Source organism: Colobus angolensis, unplaced genomic scaffold (genome assembly GCF_000951035.1).
Source record: "Colobus angolensis palliatus isolate OR3802 unplaced genomic scaffold, Cang.pa_1.0 Scaffold85, whole genome shotgun sequence".
In the NCBI taxonomy this organism is placed as follows: Eukaryota; Metazoa; Chordata; class Mammalia; order Primates; family Cercopithecidae; genus Colobus; species Colobus angolensis.
This window is the reverse complement of record NW_012122376.1, coordinates 4,273,692-4,292,371: the sequence shown is the minus strand read 5'-3', so window position 1 is coordinate 4,292,371 and position 18,680 is coordinate 4,273,692. Positions and strand designations below refer to the sequence as shown.

General features: G+C 49.0%; 1 protein-coding gene across 1 annotated transcript in view; it reads left to right on the top strand.

Moving 5' to 3' along the window:
* The window catches only part of LHPP (phospholysine phosphohistidine inorganic pyrophosphate phosphatase), a 166,916-nt gene that overhangs the window by 45,601 nt on the left and 102,635 nt on the right, over window positions 1-18,680 (top strand). Inside the window, exons 4-5 of the mRNA XM_011930208.1 lie at window positions 5,111-5,174; window positions 6,148-6,240. Of these exons, the coding sequence (XP_011785598.1) occupies window positions 5,111-5,174; window positions 6,148-6,240 (157 nt within the window). The remainder of the gene's footprint in view (window positions 1-5,110; window positions 5,175-6,147; window positions 6,241-18,680) is intronic.

The window sequence follows — 18,680 nt, the reverse complement described above, 5'->3', positions numbered from 1 at the left end:
AAAAAAAAACCTTAAATGTATTTTTGAGGCTGTGTTTAAAAATGGGGAGATTTTACACAAAATATCCAGATTTCTGGATTCTTTGAAGAATCAGAAGGTCTGAAGATAGTGAGCCTCACATTCCTGCACACACAGCGGCGTTGCTGGAGGCACTGCCTTCGTTAGTTTCAGTTTATCACAGACCCCACCCCTCCCTGTTGTCCCTGTCTCCAGACCGCAGAGTCAGTTGCCATTGATCATGCACTTTTGTTGTTTTTTTCAAAGTAGAGAAGTATTTCTTCACGCTTGTTGTCTCTATCAAAAATGGGCAAGTGAAAGATGTTTCAAGAAATCAAAGAGGATTTTCTTTATAGTAACTAAAAATTTCTAGTGTGTTTCTCGTATAAATAAAATGTGTCCTGTATGTAGTCAGGGTTCCTCAGAGAAGCCCAAAGCTACAGAACATAGATATATAGAGAGATTGACTGTGGAGGCTTGGCGAGTCCAAAATCTGCAGGGTAGGGCTGGCAGGCTGGGGACTCAGGAACGCGTGGCTGCGGAGTCCTAAGGCGGTGCGCTGTGGAATTCTTGCTTGGGGAAGGTCAGTCTTTGTTCTAGTAAAGCCTGCAACTGGTTGGATGCGGTCCACCCACATTGTGGAAGGGAATGTACTCTCCTTCTTCTAGTTCACCAGTTTAAATGTTAATCTCATCCAAAAACGCCTTCACAGAAACATCCAGAATAATGTTTGACCACATATCTGGGCACTGTGACCCAGCCAAGTTGACATATTAAATTAACCCTTGTAGTCCCTTTTTAAACTTACGCCTATTGCAACTTAGGTCGCTGCTATGGAGCAAGCCACAGAACCTGGCCTCTTCCCTCATTTCCCCGGGCTGACCCATTAGGCCTTTGAGGCACCAACACCCACCTCACTAGAGAACAAGCATAAGGAAGAAGCTCTGCTGTGATTCGTCAATGTTAACACTTTTTTCTTTAAAGATGTCTCATGCCGAGCTTGGTGGCACACGCCTGTAATCCCAGCACTTTGGGAGGCTGAGGTGGGAGGACGGCTTGAGCCCAGGAGTTCAAGACCAGCCTGGGCAACATAGTAAGATTCCATCTCTACAAAAAAGAAAAAAATAAAAGTAGTCTCATAATTATTACACACCACTATTCCAGATCATGGATAATAATAGTCAGAACAGTTATATTGTTGAAAAAGGAAAAAAAAAAAAAAAACAGAAGCAGTTGCTTTCAGCTTTGTAATACTGCAGCAAATGTCATAGTAGACAAGGATTTGTTTAAAGCGGGAGATTAGTGGGATCTCTGCTGACAGGGGTTCTGGTTGTTTAAAAACCAGAGAAAGGAACTGGCAGTTTTCGGGGCTAGGTCCCAGCTTTTCAGGACAGTCCTAGGACCCTCGAAGAGCTGCCATCACCGTGCTGTCCTCGGCTGTGGGTCACTGCTGGTAAGGCCTGCCTACACTGCAGAACGCAGGGGCACAGGCTGAGCGGTTCCCACCAAGGAGGCAGGAGCAGCGGGTGGAGGCGCCGGGGCAGACTGTCCCTCTCCTGGAAATGGAGTGATTTACATTTGGCATCTGTTTGGACCCGAGAGTGGGAATTGGCTTTGTAATTTCTTCTGTCATGCCGCTCTCAGAAAATTAAGCTGTTTACCCGACAGACTATGGAAGGTTAATGGCTCTTCTGGGAAAGGTCAAGTGGTCATTTGCAGGGAGGCTGTGCTGAATGATCGGAAACGGCAGAAGAATAAAGCCTAAAATCGCATCTGACTCCTCCTCCCGGGCTTCCCCCTTTCTTTCCAGCATCCACGAGTTCCTCTTTGTGGCTAGAACATTCACGTCCTAAGTGGGGCTGCCATTGGCTGGGTTAAACCAGTAACAGGAGAAATACGTCGCATCTCGTGTATGTGGAGATGACCGGACCTTCATATTAAAAAAAATTTTAAGTGCTTATATTTGCTGTGTCTCTAAAAAAATGTTTTCAGGTAACAGTTGGCCTCAAGATGCCTTTTTGTTTTTCTGAGTGAATAAGGAATAAAGAAAAATTCTGGGCACTATAAAATCAAGCCCAGATTCAGTTTTTTAAAAAAGAAATGTCAAAGTTTCTCATTTTGATTTCTGGAAGTTCGTGTTCTCCTTGGACTCTAAAGATTAGCATGCAAAGACAAGGTTTTGATTATGTATTTTAAGTTGCACGTTCAGTTTTTTAAAAATCCCATCCAGGACTAAATTTAAACATAAGAAAATCCAGGTTTCTTTCACTTTAGAAGAGGCTGCAGGGAACATGAAGCCAGCAGAAGTGGCGCCGCGTGGGTCCCCTTGGGAGGTTTTTCCAGATGATGGGAGGTGCTTGCTCCCGTCTACCCAACCTCCAGCTCCTCCAGCTGGCCCCAGGTAGCTGAGGGACAGGGGTCTGGGCCCAGAAGCCCCCAGAATCCTCAGCTCCAAACAGAGCTGTACCTGTCACAATGGGGTAGTTGTGTTGATTTCAGGTTTTCTTTTGTTGCTGGGTAAGCATTTCCCACGTGGGGTACTTTCTTTCCTCCGTCCTGGCTTACTTCCACACATCACTTCCTTAGGGAGGCCCTGCCTACCCACCTCCATGCCCTCCTTCTCCTGGCACAGGTGGGCAGGAGGGGACGAGGGTCGTGGCCTTCGAGGGCCTGCAGAGGGCCTTGCCTGTGGTGACGTGGCCACCCTGGTCCTCAGCAGGGTGCTCAGCAGATTCCAAGGTGCTCCCTGGACCTGGACCTCCCCTTCATTCCTTTTAACTTAGTCTCAGCTTTCCATGCCTCTCCTCCCTCCCTGTCCCCAGCCCGTCCCCCGCCCTGTTCAAGCAGACTGCCCATCACCTGGGTCCTGCCCTTGAAAGTTTATCTGTGGGCCTCTGTGCTTCCCCACCAGACAGTGAGTCCCTGGGGAGCAGGCCTGGGGCCGGGAGTGTCCTCGAGTCCTGCAAAGGGCTGTGGAGCATCTGGGATCGTTAATGCCAAGGGGGAGAAAGGTAACCTGGGCCATTTGCAGCACCAGCCAGTGGAGGCCCCAGAACCTGGTGTCCCCTCACCATTTCCTGAGAACTCTGGACCCCACCAGGGGTCCAGAAAATCAGGAAATCATCAGACCAAAGTAGCTCATTGTCCAACTGGGAAAAAGAAAAGGCAGTACTTTCTTAGGCCATGTAAATGCAAAATATACATTTGACGTCTGCGTCTAAGACATGAACTTAGAGATTTCTAAGCCTGTTTTTGGGGGTCACTCTAAAAAGGAGAGCATTTTCAGGTCCCCTCTCTGTGAGCATGCTGACAGCATCCCAGCCAGCCTGTATCCCTGTGTCGTGACCCCAGAGCACAGAGCCTCAGAGGCTGTGGAACAGGCCTGGGGTTCACATGGAGAGTCCCAAGCCCATGTCACAACAGGAGATGCCCACACCTTCAACAAACAGACTCCAGGCTCCAAAGATGCCTAACAGAGGAGTGGTAGGGGACCAGCCCTGGCTAGGCCCAGGTTTGGCTGAAGCCGGTACCTGCAGCCCAGCCTGTAAGTTTAGCTGGGAAGCATCTGAGGCAGGCAGTGGAGGATGCCCAGGGGTGAGTGGTTCATCCAACAGGAGCGGTCGGGTGGCTTCTACAGCTTCAAGGCATCAGGTGGGGCAGAGAGGGACAGGCAGAGTGCCCAGGAGTGGCGAAGCTGAAGGAAGCGCACAGACCCGGGGCAGCTCCCGGGGAGCTCAGTTCTCACACCCCAGGTGGTCACATAACACATTTCAACCCCCCAAATTGAACAGGACTGTGTTCATTTTTTCCTTCCCTCGGCTTATATCTTATTGCCTGTGTCAGCCTGGGTGAGCGGTTATTTATTATAATATTCTCCTATCTCATCTGGGCAGTTTCTGCATGCAAGGTACCAAGTTAATAACTTTGCATGCGTTATTTTGTTCAAGCTTCACAGCAATCCGTGAGGAAGGTATTGTTTGTTGTTCGTGTTGCCCATTTTACAGATTAGGAAACAGGCCCACAGGCGTAAGCACCCCAAAGTCACACCGTTAGAAGGCAGTGAGATCTGAATGAATGCTGAAGTCAGCACGCGCTCTTCTTCCCTCTCGTTCTCTGCGTACATGCTTTCTCCACGTCTCCCAAATCCGAAGGGCGTGGCAGGAGGAGAGGGAAACCGATGGGATGGTGGATGGCAAAACATTTTAGTGGTTCCAAGAATCAAGCCCCCTTGCGTATTCTTGGGTTTCAGTGAGTTGCGTCTTCAGAGCAGTGCAGGTTAAACCACTTTCTCCCCTCGTTGTAGTCAATTGACTTTGTTCAGCCGGAGCCGGGTCTGGCCCGCCATGTGTCTGGACTGTGGGTGTCTTGAGGCTCAGTGTGATGCCATCGTAGGGTGGGCCAGGCCGGGCTGCAACCAGCCACCAAGCCAGCACTGGGCTCACAGAGCAGTGAGGCCATTTTGAAAAAGGACTGCTCCCTCATGCAGAGCCTGTCTCCACCTCCGTGAGACGGAGGAGAAAACAGTTGTCTTCTCATAAAAACATCTGGCGCCCGTGAAACCTGGCACCTCGCTTGACCTCTGGCTAATAGGGGATGCAGAAGGGTGCTGTGGAACTAATGGAGTTCCCTTCTTCAGCCAGCAGTTAGGGGTTAATTATTAGCAATTAGGGGTTCGCCACATGCCCTGTGGACCTGCTGTTCCTTCCCAGGACACAGGTCACTTGTCATTCTCTGTGTTAGCAACTGGAACCATCTGCCCTCCGGGTCCCCTGTTAATCATTGCAGCAGGGTCCCCAGGAGGCTGACAGCAGGGGCACGTTCTGTGTGACCCATGGCGTTCCTGGAGCTGCTGGCTGCTGCGCTCTCCCCACTGGGTGTGGCGGCCCGCCGCCACCGCCACCGCCACCACCGCCACCACCACCGGGCTCTGTGGTGCGGGTCCCCTGCGGTCATTCTCAGCGTGGTGCCTGGACCGCCCCTCAGCCCCAGCTTGGCTCTACAGCCAGCAGGACAGGCCTGATGCTCAGCTCCCAATGCTTAGCATCCTGCGCTCAGCTCCTGGTGCTCAGCTTCCTGTGCTCAGCATCCTGTGCTCCCTTCTGTTCTCTCCTAGGCGTTACTACAAGGAGACCTCTGGCCTGATGCTGGATGTTGGTCCCTACATGAAGGCGCTTGAGGTACCAGCCCTGGTTCTGTCCCGAGCTCTCTTCAGACCTGAGGGCACCTGGGACTTTTTGGGTCTTTCTTGAGAAGAGGCTGTGCTTAATTAACGTATTAATGGCCTTTTGTGTTTCCACAAAGGCTGCCCCCCTATTCCGGGCTCCCCTGGCCAGCCCTCGCTGTCCTCCTCCCTCCCCATCTCTCCCTCCCTATCCTCCCCATCCTCCAGTGGGCACAGCCCCCCTCCCGCCGTGGACCCTGCCGCTCTCCCAGCTGCTGTCTGCCACGCTCTTCTTGGGCTTGTGGCTTCTGTATCAGTGCTGACCACTGGTCTCGTTCCTGACCCTGGGCATCTGCAGCACCTCAGGCTTGACGGGTCCTCACTGGCCTCCTTCCTGACTTCCCCTTCAGTTTCCAAGAGCATCTGTGGCCAGGCCTCTGGGAGGGGTTCCCCCAGGTCCACTCTGGCCCAGGTCCCATCAGCTGCCCCAGGTCAGCCTCACATCCCATCCCATCCTCACAGCTGTAGCAGCTCCTGCCTGCTTGCCGTCAGGTGGGAAGGAGAGGCAGACGAGCAGATGGAGCCCCGGGCTTGACGCAGGAGGCCTGTGATGAGCTGGGAGTGGGCAGGGGAGAAGAGGGGAGAAGGGGAGAAGGGATGAGAGGATGGAATTGCAGGTGAGTGAGCAGAGCACTGCTCTGCTGGCCCTTGGGAGCCCTGTAGTTTTGCCAGCTCTTGGATGCCTTCTGCTGTGGGTAGGCCTTTGAGTGAATGGCAGGGTGCCTGGTGCTAGACGACCTGAGCAACCCGAGCGGCCCTTTCTGGAGTTGTGAGGCTCCTGCCTGTGAGATGTGTTCTCAGGCCCACAGCATCTTGCTGCTTCAAGGCCCTTGACTCTTGGGGGCACATTTGGGACAGGGTTTCCGTGGCTGGGCATACACCTGTTCCTTGATCCCAAACCCATGCCGTGTCCCTCTTTCTTTTCCCAGTATGCCTGTGGCATCAAAGCTGAGGTAGTGGGGAAGCCTTCTCCTGAGTTTTTCAAGTCTGCCCTGCAAACGATAGGAGTGGAAGCCCACCAGGTAGGTTGGCGCCTTGTGAAGTGGGTAGGGGGAGACAGCCCCGTCAGGGAGGCCCTGGAGTTTGGAATGGATTGCAGGACGCAGGCAGCCTGTGGGGTTGGCCGGGCAGCCAAGCGTGGGCTCCCTGTGAGAGCTGACCTGGCTGGGAAGGAGGGGGAAGGCAGCAAATGAAATCCACTGAATAGTTTCAACAGTGAAGTTACTTTCAATGTGAAAGCAAGAAGCAGAAATGCCTATGGCTTTTCCTGAGTTTTTGCTGCTTCTCTGAAAGGATAAGAATTGATGAGTCCTATCAGTGTATTAATATATCTCACTGACAAGGCAGTGTAACAGCAAGATTACAACAATATGGAAGAAATAATAAAGTCACTCATTTTGCAACCTTTATATTTTGACTATTTGGGGATAGATTGCCTTTCAAACTTCTAAATTTTAGAAAGGAAAAAGAATCAGTTATGATTTTATTGTCTACACCTACCCTATCCCCACCCTAAGTGAGTCTGGCTTCGTCCTCCAGCGGGTTTTCTTTTCTTTCTCTTTTTTTTTTTTTTTTTTTTTTTGAGTCAGTGTCTCCATTTGTCACCCTGGCTGAAGTGCAGTGCAGTGTAGTGGCGCTGTCATGGCTCACTGCTGCCTGGACCTCCCAGGCTCAAGCGATCCTGCCACCTCAGTGCCCCCTTACCAACCAAGACCCCCCAGTGAGTAGCTGGAACTACAGGTATATGCCACCATGCCCGGCAAACCTTTTTTTTTGAGTTGGAGTCTCACTCTGTCACCCAGGCTGGAGTGCAGTGGCATGATCTCGGCTCACTGCAACCTCCACCTCCTGGGTTCAAGCAATCCTCCTGCCTCAGCCTCCTGATGAGCTGGGACTACAGGCGTGTGCCACCACGCCCAGCTAATTTTTTATCCTTAGTAGTGACAGGGTTTCACCATGTTGGCCAGGCTGGTCTCGAATTCCTGACCTCAGGTGATCTGCCCGCCTTGGCCTCTCAAAGTGCTGGGATTTCAGGTGTGAGCCACCGTGCCCAGCCCCAGCTAACTTTTGTATTTTCCATAGAGATGGGGTTCTGCCATGTTGCCCAGGCTGGTCTTGAACTCCTAGCCCAAGCCATCCTCCTGCCTCAGCCTCCCAAAGTGCTGGGGTTACAGGCATGAGCCACCACACACAGCCTCCTCCAGCAGGTTTTCTGAAAGAGTGTAAGAAACTGGGCAGCTGGCATTGTGGCTCACACCTGTAGTCCCAACACTTTGGGAGACTGAGGTGGGCGGATCACTTGAGGTCAGGAGTTTGAGACCAGCCTGGCCAACGTGATGAAACCCCATCTCTACTAAAAATACAGAAAAAAAAAAAAAAAAAAACTTATCTGGATGAGGTGGTGCATGCCTGGTAATCCCAGCTACTCAGGAAGCTGAGGGATGAGAATTGCTTGAACCTGGGAGGCAGAAGTTGCAGTGAGCTGAGATCACGCCACTGCACTTCAGCCTGGGTGATAGAGCGAGACTTCTTCTCAAAGAAAAAAAGAAAAGGAAAGGAGAGAGTCCACAGTTGCCCCAGGCTGTCCTGCTGCCTTCTTGGAAGTGGGCAGCAGAAGTATGGGTGGGGGTCCCCCAGGTGTCAAGCCTGGTGCATGTTTCCCCTGTGTACATTTCAGTCCAGAACACTGGTGCCTCATGGTGCTTTGAGTCTAGACACTGTACCTTCACCTGCCCTAAGATCCATAGAGATGTCAGAAGATGCAGGCTCTCTGGAGTCCCCAGAAAACACCTGGGAAATGTCATGTTAGTCTGTTAGAGAAGGAGAGGTTTGTGTTTTGAATGAAAGAGAACTGCAGCAATAAATAACCTGGCTTTTTACTACCTTGCTTCATAGAGCAGAATTTCTTTATTTTGAGAGATTTCAAACATACAGAAAAGTAGAGAGAATGATACACATCCCCCATGATATCCATCACCCAGATTCAGTGGTTAAGATTTTGCCACATTCCTTTCTTCTATCCTCTTTTTTTTCCTTTTAAAAAATTTACTGGCTGGGTGCAGTGGCCCATGCCTGTAATCCTAGCACTTTGGGAGGCTGAGGCAGGTGGATCACCTGAGGTCAGGAGTTCAAGACCAGCCTGACCAACATGGTGAAACCCTGTCTCTACTAAAATATAAAAATTAGCTGGGCATGGTGGTATGCTCCTGTAATCCCAGCTACTCAGGAGGCTGAGGCAGGAGAATTGCTTGAGCCCAGTAGGTGGAGGTTGCAGTGAGCTGAAATTGTGCCACTGCACTCCAGCCTGGGCAACAGAGTGAGACCCCATTTCCAAGTAATATTAATATTAATAATAATAATTATAATAAATTTACTTACTTTTTGCTGTCACATTTTAAAGCAAATCTCAATTGTATCCTTTCATATTGTAGCATGACATTTAAAAAAATGGTGATTTTTAGACATAACTACAATACATTAAAACCCCTAACATGGCCAACAGGCACACAAAAAGATACTCAATATCATCATTCATCAGGAAATGCAGATCAAAACCCCAGTGAGATACCACTTCACACTAATTAAGATGACTGTATAGTTAAAAAAAAAAATGGAAAATAACAAGTGTTGCCAAGGATGTAGACAAATTGGAACCCTTGTCTATTGCTGGTAGGAAGGTGAAATGACAATGTTGCCACAGAAAGCCACTTTGTGGTTCCTTAAAGTTAAATGTAGAATTTGCCATATGACTCAGCAACCCATTTCCAGGTCTATACCCAGAAGAACTGAAACAGGTGTATCAGACAAAAACTTACACACAAATATTCATAGCAGCTCCATACACAGTAGCCAAAAGGTGGAAAAAACCAAGATGCCTGCCCATCAACTGATGAAAGGATAACCAAATGTGGTATGTCCATACAGTGGAATATTATTCAGCCATAAAGAGGAATGAGGTTCTGACACATGTTACAATGTAGATGAACCCTGGTAACATTATGCTAAGTGAAGGAAGCCAAACACAAAAGGACACATATTGTATCCTTCCATATATAGCAAATGTCTAGAATGGGCTAATCCATAGAGATGAAAAGCAGATTAGTGGTTGCCAGGAGTCAGGGTTGCAGGGCAATGGGGAGTGCTGCTTCAGGGTATGCGGTCTCCTTTTGGGGTGATACAAATATTCTGGAACTGGGCCAGGCATGGTGGCTCACACCTGTAATCCCAGCACTTTGGGAGGCTAAGGAGGGCAAATCACTTGAGGTCAGGAGTTCGAGACCAGTCTGGCCAACATGGTGAAACCCTGACTCTACTAAAAATACAAATGTGAGCCAGGCGTGTTGGTGCACGCCTGTAATCCCAGCCACTTGGGAGGCTGACGAGGGAGAATTGCTTGAACCTAGGAGGTGGAGATTGCAGTGAGCTGAGATCGTGCCACTGAACTCCAGACTGGGCAACAGAGCCAGACTCTGTCTTAAAAATAAAAAAAAAAAAGAGAAAACAAATATTCTGGAACTGGACAGTGGTGATGGTTGCACAACGTTCTGAAAGTGCTCAATGCCAGTGAACTGAATACTCTGGTCGCAGTCGTAAATTTTATGTAGTGTGTATTTTACCACAATAAAAATTTTAAAACCACCTAAAAAATTAACAGTGATTTTTGTTAGTATTATTTAATACTAACCCATATTTAAATTTCCTTGACTGTCTCAGAAATGCTCTTTGACCATTGATCTGTTGGAATCCAATCTGAAGAAGCTCCGTGACTTGTGTGAGGTTTTTGTTTCCTAAGCCTCTTTTCTTAGCCTTCCATCATGGAACATTTGAAATGTCTATGTCAGTAGAGAGGGCAGCTCAGGGAACTCCTAGGTACCCATCACTGTGCTTTAATAATTATCAACTAATAACCCTTTAAAATTGTTTTCAACTTTTCATTTTGAAGTAACTCGACACTCACAAAAAGTTGCAAACATAGTACTAAATGTTCACATGTGCCCTTCACCAGCTTCCCCATCATCATCAAACGACGATAAAACCAGGAAACCAACACTGGCACACAGCTGTTAGTTAACCTAGAGACCTTATTCAGACACCATCAGTCATCCCACTCATGGCTTTCTGGGGACACATTGCGTGTAGCAGTCATGTCCCTAGTGTCCTTTATCTGTGAACTCTGATCACCAGTTGAGGAGGTGTCTTCCAGAGTTCTCCACTATCGTTACAATTTGTCCCTTTTAATAAGTATCTTTTTTTTTTTTTGAGCAGGAGTCTCACTCTGTTGCCCAGGCTGGAGTGCAATGGCCCAATCTTGGCTCACTGCAAGCTCCACCTCCCGGGTTCAAGTGATTCTTCTGCCTCAGCCTCCTGAGTAGCTGGGATTACAGGCACCCGCCACCAAGCCTGGCTAATTTGTGTATTTTTAGTAGAGATGGGGTTTCTCCATGTTGGCCAGACTTGTCTTGAACTCGTGACCTCAGGTGATCTGCCTGCCTTGGCCTCCCAAAGTGCTGGGATTACAAGTGTGAGCCACTGCGCCTGGCCTTAATAAGTGTCTTGTGGGAAAGTACTTTGACATTATGTAAATATTCTCTTTCTGATCATTAGTTCTAATTTTGGCATCTCTTGATAATTCTTTTTTTTTTTTTTTGAGACGGAGTTTCGCTCTTGTTGCCCAGGCTGGAGTGCAATGGTGCCTCGGCTCACCACAACCCCCGCCTCCTGGGTTCAAGCAATTCTCCTGCCTCAGCCTCCTGAGTAGCTGGGATTACAGGCATGTGCCACCATGCTCAGCTAATTTTGTGTTTTTAGTAGAGACAGGGTTTCTCCATGTTGGTTAGGCTGGTCTTGAACTCTCAACCTCAGTGATCCGCCTGCCTCGGCCTCCCAAAGTGCTGGGATTACAGGCGTGAGCCACTGCGTCCGGATTTCATTGGTGTATTTTATGTGTGGCCCAAGACATTTCTTCTTCCAGTATGGCCCAGGGAAGCCAAAAGATGGGACACCCCTGCTCTAGAGGTTTATGACCAAAATACTGTATTTAAAGCTGCTAGGAATCATTCTTTTTTGTGGGTGGTATTCCACCAAGTGGACGCTCTTTGAATTCATTTTCATTTTGATATTTAGGGAATTGGCTTAACATTTACATTTGTTTTGCAATTATGTAAAATATTTATATGATTCTAAAATCAGATCCACAAAGCAAGACATATTCAAGGAAGTCTAACTTCTGTTCTTTTCCTTCTATTTTGTTTTTACCTGTCTCTTGTAGGTAGCCATGTTTATAAATATTATAGCTGTAAATATTTTATAAATATTATAGCTTTTTTTTATTTAAAAAATAAGCAACTATGTATATATTTATATTCCCCTCATAGGATGAATTTAAGAGACAATAAATTCTCAAAATAATTTGCTTTATATAGAGAGAGAAAGGCTAATGCTTTAATCTGAGTTTAAAAATCAGTATTTAAAAGTTTATAAGTAGGCTGGGCACGGTGGCTCATACCTGTCATCCCAGCACTTTAGGAGGCCAAGGAGGGCAGATCACCTGAGGTCAGGAGTTCGAGACCAGCCTGGCCAGCATGGCGAAACCCCATCTCTACTACAAATACAAAAATTAGCCGGGCATGGCAGCAGGTACCTGTAATCCCAGCTACTGAGGAAGCCAAGGCCAAAGAATCACTTGAACCCAGGAGGCAGAGGTTACAGTGAGCCGAGATCATGCCACTGCACTCCAGCCTGGGTGACAGAGTGAGACTCTGTCTCAAAAAATAATATAAGTGGTATGATCACAACCGTCTCAAACAGCCCCCTTCCCCCAACCCAAAACCCAAACAAAAACAGAACGCTGCCACTGCCTGGAAAATAAGACCTGACCGTGTGCAGCGGCTCATGCCTGGAATCCCAGCACTTTGAGAGGCCGAGGTGGGCAGATCACTAGAGCCCAGAAATTTGAGACCAGCCTGGGCAACATGGCAAAACCCCGTCCCCACAAAAAAATGCAAAAATATAAATAGGCAGATATGGTGGCATGTGCCAGTGGTTCCAGCTACTTGGAGGCTGAGGTGGGCAGATTGCTTGAGCCCAAGAGGTTGAGGTTGCAGCAAGCTGAGATTGCACAACTGCACACAAGCCTGGGCAACAGTAAGACCCTGCTCAAGAAAAAAAAAAAAAAGGAAAGGAAAGGAAGGGGAGGGGAGGGGAGGAAGGAGGGAAGGAGAGGGAAGGAGACGAGACTAGCTGTCCAGATGGCATTGCTGCTGATATGTGGATGGTCTGACCTTGGGTGTTCTCCCTGCCTTTTTCTTTTGGCATTTTCAGTTATTTTCATAGTCAGATTCCTTCGCATTTCAAGTGAGATACAGCCCATCCCCCAAAGAAGACCCCTCATGGGGGTCTAGTGAATCTGGGTTTGTCATTTTCGGATGCTGGGGCAGTGCGTCCGGGAGGGAGTGGGGCTGTGGATTCCTGCTGGGTCACCGTGGCTGCTTGCGGTTTTGGTCACTGCCGCTGCCATCCACCCTGAGCATCTGTGGCCCTGGAGAGCGAAGGACTTGTTTCCTCTGGTGGCTCCCAGCATATGTGGCAAAGCTGTGTCTTTTTTACCTCCCACATCATCCTCGTCTCCCACCCTTAAGTGACATTTCCGCCTGTCCCTTTGACAGTGGAGCAGCAACTGCATGTTGCAAACATCCCCAACCTGCCGTTTTCCTAAAATGCTCACTAATGTTATTTGATTCTCAGGATGTGTAAACATTTTAAAGCAGTATTTCAAGATAAGGCCGTTTCAAATGAATGTGTCTTATGCACAGGGTAATAATTCTCTGTTCCTGGCTTTTTTATTTTTAATGAAAAATGCCTGTGAGGACTTCTCTTGCTGCTGAAGTGCCAGGCTGTGGCAAACCTTACATTTTTCCAGCTGCTTTAATCAATAAAGTTATCACCAGTCATTTCCCTTGATCACTGCTGCTTCCCGAGACCCTGACCTGCTTCTTCCTGCTGAGTTTTCAGTGTGCACTCAGAGTAGACGTGACTCTCCAAATCCAATTTTCATTTTAACCTTTCCTCAGTAGCCTAGAAATCACAGATTGCTGGTATTACGCTAATAGATTAGAAATTCAAATTTTTTAGAGGCAACCTGGCCCTTTCTAGGATCCAGTAATAAGGCAAAGAATAATAGACCTTTAAGGTTACTTCTAGAAATATCTAATTCTCACGGTTTAAGCTTCTGAATCAGTGGATGGTTTTATGGCTTCATGTGAACGCCCAAGTGATGTGAAGGTTTTGGTAGTTTTCCATCATCATAAGAAGTTCTGTGGGATGCAGGTCGTGCAGATTTGATGGAGATTGAGACTGTTCAAACCAGAGCACTTAGTTATATGTAGCAGCCAAGGAGCCTGGTCCAGAGGGGCCCGTTTCACAGGTGAGGAGCCTGAGGCTTAGAGATGAAATACCCTGTCCTAGGTGCTTTGCATTCCCACCATGAGGTAAAGACAGGATTTCTCAGGCTGGGCGCAGGGGCTCACACCTGTAATACCAGCACTTTGGGAGGCCGAGGTGGGTGGATCACGAGCCCAGGAGTTTGAGACCAGCTTGGGTAACGTGGTGAAACCCTGTTTCTACAAAAAATACAAAAAATAACTGGGCATGGTGGCTGGCACATGCCTGCTGTCCCAGCTGCTCAGGAAGCTGACGCACGAGAATCGCTTGAATCTGGGAGGCGGGGGTTGCAGTGAGCTGAGATGGCACCACCACTGTACTCCAGCCTGGACAAGAGAGTAAGTCCTTGTCTCAAAACAAACAAACAAACAAAAAAAACCTGGATTTCTCAACCTCGACATTTGACGTTTTTGGGCTGGATCATTTTGTGGTGAGGGGATGTCCTATGCGTTGTAGGGGGCTAAGCAGCATCCCACTGTCCACCCACTACATGGGACCGCCCCCTTCCTAAGCTGCGAAACCAAAATTGTCTCTAGACATTGCCAGATGTGCCCTGGGGAGAACCGCAGCTTTAAGAGAACGGTCACAGAGAATTCTAGTACTGAACCCAAGATTACTTTGCCAATGAGGAGTGAAGCCGGGCTCCAAACCATCGTCTTCCAGCCCCATCCAGTGCTCTTAGCCATAGCCCAGCTCTCAGGAAGGGCCAGCGGCGCAGCAGAATTTCTTAGGGAGGTGAGGAGGTTAGGGAGGATTTCAGGTGGGGGAGGGGGGTAGGGAGGATTTCAAATTGGGGGTTAGGGAGGATTTCAGGTGGAGGAGTGGGGAGGATTTCAGGTGGGGTGTAGACAGAATTTCACGTGGGGGGTAGGGAAGATTTCAAGGGGGTGGTAGAGAGGATTTCAGGTGGGTGGGTAGAGAGGATTTCAGATGGGGGTAGGGAGGATTTCAGGTGGGGAGGTAAGGAGGATTTCAGGTAGGGGGGTAAGGAGTATTTCAGGTGGGGGAGTAGGGAGGATTTCAGATGGGGGAGTAGGGAGGATTTCAGATGGGTGGTAGGGAGGATTTTGGGTGGGGGTAGGGAGAATTTCAGATGGGTGGGTAGGGAGGATTTCAGATGGGGGGATAGGGAGGATTTCAGATGGGGGGTAGGGAGGATTTCAGGTGGGGTGGAGTAGGGAGGATTTCAGGTGGGGTGGAGTAGGGAGGATTTCAGGTGGGGAGCGTAGACAGAGGCTGCCATGATCCCTCAGGACCTCCTCATGGCTTGTGCCCTCAGAACTGCCTTGAAAAATGGGGGTGAGGTTTGCAGGCTTATCCAGAAGCCTGGCCATATAAACTGGAGGGTGCCCTACCATTTCATTCCATGATTCTCAGGGCATCAGTCCTAACTATAGGGGTCTAGGGACAGTCTGTACTCCTAGGGGGAGGCTGGTGAGTGGGGAGTGCATGTCCGTCCACATGGGGGCAACTCCGGGCCAGTTCTTTCTGCTGTGGCCTCCCTCCCCCATGGGTATTTCCACTGAGGCCTCCCCGTGAACTCTGTTGACTGAGCCCCGCCTCCTGGCCCGTGGGCATTTTCTTTGGGTGTCAGTGTGGGGATGACCCTGCTCAACTCCTGACTGGGAGCAGGCTGGCCTGCTGGGCGGTGCCCACTTCCAGCACTAAAAGAATGGGCCCAAGAGGGGTTCAGTCCTCCTGCATCCTTGGTTTGAATTGGAAGCTCTTTCCACCGATGCCTGGCACCTGAAACTAACTGGAGTTGCAGGAGCTTCCGGCCCTGGCCTTGTCTTTGTGATGTGTCCTAGTCATAAGGTGCTGCGAGACCTCAAGGCTTAGTTTTCCTTCAGAGTTTCTCTCCCTTGGAGCCTTTTTTTTTTTTTTTTTTAGTAGATTTTATTTTCTTCTCAAAACGCAAGTATTTAAAATATCTGATTATGAAGCAACTCATGCTCATTAAAGGAGCTAGGAAAAATTCAGAAAAGTACAAGAAAAAAAGAAACCACTCATCATCCCACCAGCCTAGAATAACACAAATCATGCTTGATCTTGCCAACTTCTTGTGTCTAAATATACATTTTTAACACAAAATTGGGATAATCTTGTATCTGCTGTTTGAAATCTGAGTTTTCCCCCTTAATATCCTATTGGGAACAATTTTTTTTAACCTATATTTTAGGTTCAGGGATACGTGGGCAGGTTTGTGATATAGGTACATTGTGTGTCTTGGGGGTTTGCTGTGCAGATTATTTTGTCATCCAGGTGATAAGCGTAGTACCTGATGGGGTCGTTTTTCAGTCCTCACCCTCCTCCCACCCTTCACCCTCAGGCAGGCCCTGGTGTCTGTCGCTGCCCTGTGTCCGTGTGTATTCAGTATTTAGCCCCCACTTGTAAGTGAGAACAGGTGGTATTTGGTTTTCTGTTCCTGCATTAGTTTGCTTAGGGTAATGGCCTCCAGTTCCATCCATGTTGCTGGAAATGACATGACCTTGTTCTTTTTTAGGGGACAGCTTTCTTTGTGCTTATGTAGGTACCCTAACAAAGCAGTTTTCACAGCTGCATACTATTCCACTGTTCAGACTCCCGTCATGTTCTTGACCATTCCCTATTGATGGAGATGAGGCTGCTTCGAATTTCGCTCTTGTGCATAACCCTGATGAATACATCTTGTATGTACATCCTCTTGTACATTTCTGATTATTTGCTCCAAATCCTAGTGATGTGGCTGGGAGGCTGTGATGCATGTTGCTTATTTCTGTTTCAGAAAGGTGTGTCCCTTCACCTTCATCACCTGCTGCATATACAGATGCTTGTTTCCCCACGTCCTGACCAACACCGTGATTTCTGGCTTTTTTTTTTTTCAAGTAGTCTTTGAGTTTTGCTGTTAGTCTTGTTCCTTGTGAGGGTGTCCGACCACAGTGACAATCAGTCAGCATCGCACTGTCTCCAGGTCTCTGTGGGAGCCTGGGTTCCTTTGGGGCCTGGGTCCAGGGCTCATCCTAGAGAGAGCCGTCATCTCAAGGCATCTCCCTGGGGTATATGAGCCCCCTGGGGCTGCAGTTACAGACACTGAGCTCACTCCACCTTCACTACCCAGCCCTGCTGCTTCCCGCCCTAATCCTCCTGGCAGAACCCCAGGATAAGGGAAATATTTGTGAACCACGGAAGCTCTTCGGAGCTGGAAGTTTGCACTCCAAAGCATTGCTGCCTGTTAGGCGAGGCTTCCCTCCAGCACCTAGGACATTGAAGAGGAGACCAGGGCAGGCAGGCAGATGCGTAAGAGGGAGGATTGACAGCTGTGGGGCCCGACCCGGGACACCTGCCTCTGAAACTGTGGCGCCTCCCTCCGGCTCTCTGGATTCTGGGTTCTGCGGGGTCCGACCTTTCATTTTTTCTCCACCTCAGCCCCAACCATGTTGTGTCTGAAAGGAAGCGAAGCCCAGCCCTGGCAGGCGGAGTGTTTTTATTTCCCCGGACAGTGCACCTCCTGACCTCTATCTTCTTGTCAGTGATTTTTTAAATCCTAAATGATTTGGCAATAATTGCTCCTCCTTGCGTGATTATTGCCCTTCACCGATAGTAAATCTGGGAATCCCCCGGGATCCTGAGTGCACTTTGGTATGCGGAACCCACAAGCTGGCCTGGACAGGCATCGCTGCTCCAGGCAGCTGTGCACCCCGCCGGCCCTGGCGTCCTGGCCCCCAGCCTCCGCCTCCCTCGCCGACAGCTTCCCGGGGCTCTGCCTGGATGCAGCCTCGCTTTATCCCACAGAACCTCCATGCTGTTCCTGCATGAGAACTCTTCCTCCGAGTGACCGTGTTCCTCTGGTCCCGTCTCCGTGGGCCACATCCACAAATGTCCCAGCCCAGGAAGAACCGAGAGTCTCTATTCTGGGAGGGAAATGTGTGTGCTGTCTGGTTGTGTGTGTGGGAGGAGCATGCACACAGTTTTATTTTCCCCAGAAGCAGGGAGGTATAGGATGACATGTCATATTTGAAGACCCGTTCCATTTCCAAGGAACCTTCTAGCAGGATGGCCCTGGAGTCTCTGGCAGCAGTGGACATGGTCCTGAATTGGAGCACTGTGAATGTTCACCATGGACCTCACAATTTGAAGACAACTCCTTGAGAAGGGCAGAGGGGACTCGAATACGGGAGCTCTGGCCAGTCCTGCTGCCAGACGCCAGCAGCCATGGGGGCTGCCCAGCCAGCCCTGGCTTTTCCTGACCCTTAGAGTGCCCTGTGTGCGTGCAGCGGACACTGGGGCTGGTCCCATTCCAGGGAGCACGCGGTGCCACTGGCTGTTTCTTGCCTGGCCAGGAGCTGGTTTGATAGACACAAAAACCTCATTTGGATTTGGCAGGATTTTCCCTAACATCAGTCATTCTGGAAAAAGCACTTTGAATTTTTACCATATCTGGGTATTTTTACCGTATCTGGGTACTTGCCACTAGCTCTGTTTACTTCACATTTCTTAAAATTGATTCATTTTGTTACTTAAATAAATGTATTTTAAAAGGAACTTTTGATGACTACTATAAATGGAAAACCAGAATCTCTCACTTACCATAATAGATTAATCTAAAAATAAAAGACCACATGATTACATGAAAATGTATGTCCTTGCTCTGCCTGGAGTCAAATAGTATGTCACCAGTGTGCATGGCACACTCTGGGAAGCACAGGGGTAGGAGGAGGAAAGACCAGAGAAAAATCCGTGGAAAGTATGAAGTATAGAGCAGCACACCAGGAAGACGTGCTTTTATTTCGAGTACCTCCTGTCTCGCAGTGGCTTGCGGCTACCAGCAATTGGCAGAGTTCTCAACATTGCAGCCCTCAGCCACCTCCTCCCAGCTGTCTCTCAGCACCACCATCCCCCATGGCTTCTCTGAGGGAGGCCCCTCTGGCCTCTGCTTGACTGTGATACCTGAGGAGTCCGTGCCAAGTGGCGGAAAAGCTCCGGGTTCAGCTGAAACTACCTCCCTGGCCTCAGGGGGCCTCACTGGCTCTGTCTTTGTCCTTTA